This window comes from Charadrius vociferus, unplaced genomic scaffold (genome assembly GCF_000708025.1).
Source record: "Charadrius vociferus isolate BGI_N301 unplaced genomic scaffold, ASM70802v2 scaffold414, whole genome shotgun sequence".
Taxonomy (NCBI): Eukaryota; Metazoa; Chordata; class Aves; order Charadriiformes; family Charadriidae; genus Charadrius; species Charadrius vociferus.
The window spans coordinates 2,587,929-2,592,018 of record NW_009648079.1 but is presented as its reverse complement, the minus strand read 5'-3'; the positions used below and the strand labels follow the sequence as shown (position 1 = coordinate 2,592,018).

Genomic DNA, 4,090 nt, shown 5'->3' with positions numbered 1-4,090 from the left:
GGGGCGCAAAATGATTGCATTCAAGATGGGCCACACTATGCTCTAGGATAACTGTATGCCCCAAATGAATTTCACTTAAGAGTTTTTCTTCTGTCTTTACACATATATATGGACACATCAGAAGATTTTCAGTCCCACTGCTTTTGTGACCGGTGTCCATGGCGGGGAGATGGGGGGAAGATAGAAGAGAATGAACCACAATTAACACTGTTGATCATTTGAATGCATAAGCATGAACACACTTAACAGATACATAAAACCAATAAATATTTTTTCATAAATCATCCAGAAGCTACAAGTGCACATTATTAGTGGCTGACAATTTAATAAGCAAAATAAAACAATTACTGATTTTTTCACTAAAAGAGCAGACTCAAGCATTTTAAACCTGTAAAAAGCAGCAGTTTATCTCAAATGGCACAATCTGAGGCCACCCACAGTCAGATAATAATCCAAAACTCTGTTGTCAGCAAAGGACAACCGTCCTTTTCCTAGTGATGAAAACAGCTTGGCTTAGTGTGGAAAGAGCAGTTTTCAACACCATTACAGATAACACAAGTAATACCCAATCGCATGCAGCTGTCCCATGGACAGGGCTGCAGTATTCAGGCAACTCAACAGTTTCCAGTAGCAGTTGAGAACAGGTGAATGAGAACTCCCTGCTGACAACAGGCTATCAGCAACAACTCATTTCCCTAGAGTGCAAATGGGCTACTACAGACCTAACCATCATCTTCAGTCCAGAAATGCTGACATTAGAAAAACAGTTTAAAGCCTTGAAATAACTCTTCTCTGAAAGTCACTTGAAAAATTGATTTAGAACCAAAAATCATATTAAGAAGTGTCTCAAAACCAAGGGAAACCAGGTAGTTTTGCTATCATACTCCAAAGGATGCCTTTGATACACATCAAGCACTGCCACATGCTTTTAAAACCAGTGAACATAAAACCAGCAGAATCTCAAAAATTAAGTAAACAAGCAATGTAATTATTATTTATGTTTCTCTTCTTTGATGAAGACTTTCCTGTAATCACAGCCACGGTATGGCTTAAGGAAAGACAAAGCACTGTTGAAGTGGAACAAGAACGCCTGCTTTAGACTGCTAAGCCATTTAATTGAGGAATTCAGTTACATTTCAAAACTATGAAAACAGTGAAATAATCTGGTGTCAGGTGCATGTTGCTATTGCAAAAACTTTGGGTATGGTTTCAGATTTCAAGTTTCACATTCTATGACCCTGCTCTAAAATACCTGTGACAATGAAACGCGGTTTTACTATTTTTAAAGTCGTCTACTATCTTCTACTAGTGATAGGAGGGGGAATAAGAGTTTTAAACTAAAAGAGGGTAGATTTAGATCAGATATTAGGAAGAAATTCTTTACTGTGAGGGTGGTGAAACACTGGAACAGGTTGTCCAGAGAAGCTGTGGCTGCCCCATCCCCAGAAGTGTTCAAGACCAGGCTGGATGGGGCATTGAGCAACCTGGTCTAGTGGGAGGTGTCCCTGCCCATGGCAGGAGTGTTGGTACTAGATGATCTTTAAGGTCCCTTCCAACCCAAACCATTCTGTGATTCTCTGATCTGACATACAGTTCATGCATGGCCTGCCACCAGCTACAGTGGTTAAAATAGCAAGTCCACAGGCTGGAGATACTGTAACAGTCTCTCAGCAGCCAATGAAGTAAGGATCAGTGAAAACTGACAAAAATATAAAACACATTTACATTTCAAAGTAATCAGTCACTTTGATTTGATGACTCAAGGTATAACTTGAACAATCTTCTGAACTTTGACAAGAGATGTCTGAATCTCAACAGGATTGCAATAAAGATTTCAAAGTGTTTATGCCTCTCATAGGATTTCTCAACAGGCAATTTTAAAACCATGGGTACAAAGAAAAAAATGATCCAGTAAATTTATCTAGAGTCATACTCACCCAGGTTTCAGCCTTCCTTAAACTGGTCTTCTTAATTCCTAAATACCTACCAAAACTGAATAACACTCCGTGATGTCTTTATAGGCAGATACACATTTGCTCATGCCTTCAACATGTGCCAAAACTGTTTTCATTTTGTTATATCTCAAAAATGGCATTTTCTGCAATTTCTGAGAAGACTGAAGCCTCAAGATCACATCACGTTACCTATAGAAGTTTGCAGACTGCATCAGGAGTAAAGATTTCTCTTCTGTGCTTTTTTTTTTCTTCTTCTTCTTTAAACCAACATACTTTCTAACATGTATTTGAATCCACTCTTTATTAACCAAGCAATACAAATTTGTGCTAAAGCCTTACTTCAGCCAAACACATTTTAGTGAAACTACTGCCAGATGAAGAACTGTGGGTGAAAAACCTGAAGTCCAGCAAGAGGAGAGCATTCATAAATCTACTACAATACACCCTTGTGTGAAGATACACAGCTACCCTTAGTTGATACTCTGAATAAAAAGATTAGTGTTTATTCAACCCGTATAACTAAGCAACAAAAAAAAACATGCAACACTTCTTTTTATGAACGATGAACTTGTTTGCTATGTGAATATAATGAATGTCTCTGCTAACTCTACTGGAAGCATATCATGCATGCTGGGTGGTCTCGCAGAAGAGCTGTGATGACTTCTTTGTTAAGACAAAGAGAATCGATAAAGAATAAGACTGCTCTGGACGATATGAGAAATGGCCAACAATTTCACTTGCCATTCACATAATGAATGAGGCCTGCATCAAGTTTATGATAGAGAAGCATATATTGAGGTTTCCAGCAGTACAGAACATGAGTCACCATGAAGCTGTCTGCTTCTGTTGAGGTAACAGATGACTCGATAAAAAGAAACAGACAGTACACCTTGTATTAAATGATAGGTATTTTTCCACATTAGTTTCAGTATAACCAACTGTAGTCATAATTTAAAAATTAGATTGTTCTTCAGAGGAAGATTAGCCTTTGTCCAAGTTTGTGCCAATCATGATTATATGCTGGCTAGGGCCTTGCTTCTGTGTAAATCACATATTCTGTACGGTCACTGCCACTGTATAAATGCATGTAAAAATGCTTTGACTAAGAGCTATAGCTAATGACAGAATGCCATACTTATCTACCTTTGTTATCTCCCAGACTGCTGACTGTGTGAAAGTGCTGGATGACAGCATAAAATCAACTATAAAGTTTTACACAGTGCTAATCATATAAAACTACTCACATGCCACTTCCAGAGATGCATTGCGACTCACAGCTTCTCCAAGATAGTTCCTTGCTACACAAACATAACTTCCTTCATCAGGTTTACTCCTGCGTCCATGCACGATACGTAAGAAAAATAAAGATCCGCTGGGCAGCAGCATGCGGTGGGAGCGTGGATCATCCTTGTCCGTTTCCACTCGCTCTCCGTCCTTGTACCACTCAATAGTAGGAGTTGGCCGCCCTTCAGCTTTACAGTTCAGAGTTGTTGGCTCTCCTTTAGAGACTATCACATCTGAAGGATGCTCAACAATCCGTGGTGGAAAGTCCTCCTGGCGGAGACGGGATCCTAGAAAAAAAGAAAAGGAGAAAGGGAGGAAAGAAAAATTTATTTTAATTTTAGGCTTCACATAGTGTTCTCACAAGTTACTCTTTAATTCCACAAAAATTGTCAAAAGAAGATATGAAAACCTGTACACATCTGATATTGTTTTGTCTGATATCAGAGACTGTCAGACACATTCAAAGCTAAAAACCTCAGTTAGACTACAGATATACTATACACTTCTAAGGCATTATCAAACCCATACCACATGCAGACTGGTCTTAAAGGAGGATCTCTTACACATACATGCATGACAATCCTTTCCTTGCTCCAGTAATCTTTCTATTTACATTTGCTTCTAGGTCCCTGTGCGCTTCCAGATCCACTTATGGCTACTGCTCTGCCATCCTCTCACCTGACAGACTCAATAGATAGACATCCAAAACCAGTGTCTTACCACCCATTGGTTAACAGTTCTTTGTAGTTTTATATGTATGCTTTCTTATCCCTTTTCCACAAACAGCCCAGGTTTGGAAATAGAAGAACAAAAAATCCCAAAATAGACAAACAAAAACCCACAACTGAAAC

The 4,090-nt window shown here is 38.9% G+C and overlaps 1 protein-coding gene across 1 annotated transcript in view; it reads right to left on the bottom strand.

Annotated features, from left to right (window-relative positions):
* ROBO2 (roundabout, axon guidance receptor, homolog 2 (Drosophila)) overlaps positions 1-3,536 on the bottom strand; it is a gene marked incomplete at its 5' end in the record, with an annotated part of 419,210 nt that extends 415,674 nt beyond the window's left edge. Inside the window, one exon of the mRNA XM_009883862.1 lies at positions 3,200-3,536. Coding sequence (XP_009882164.1) covers positions 3,200-3,536 — 337 coding nt within the window. The remainder of the gene's footprint in view (positions 1-3,199) is intronic.
* Between the last annotated feature and the right edge of the window lie 554 nt (positions 3,537-4,090).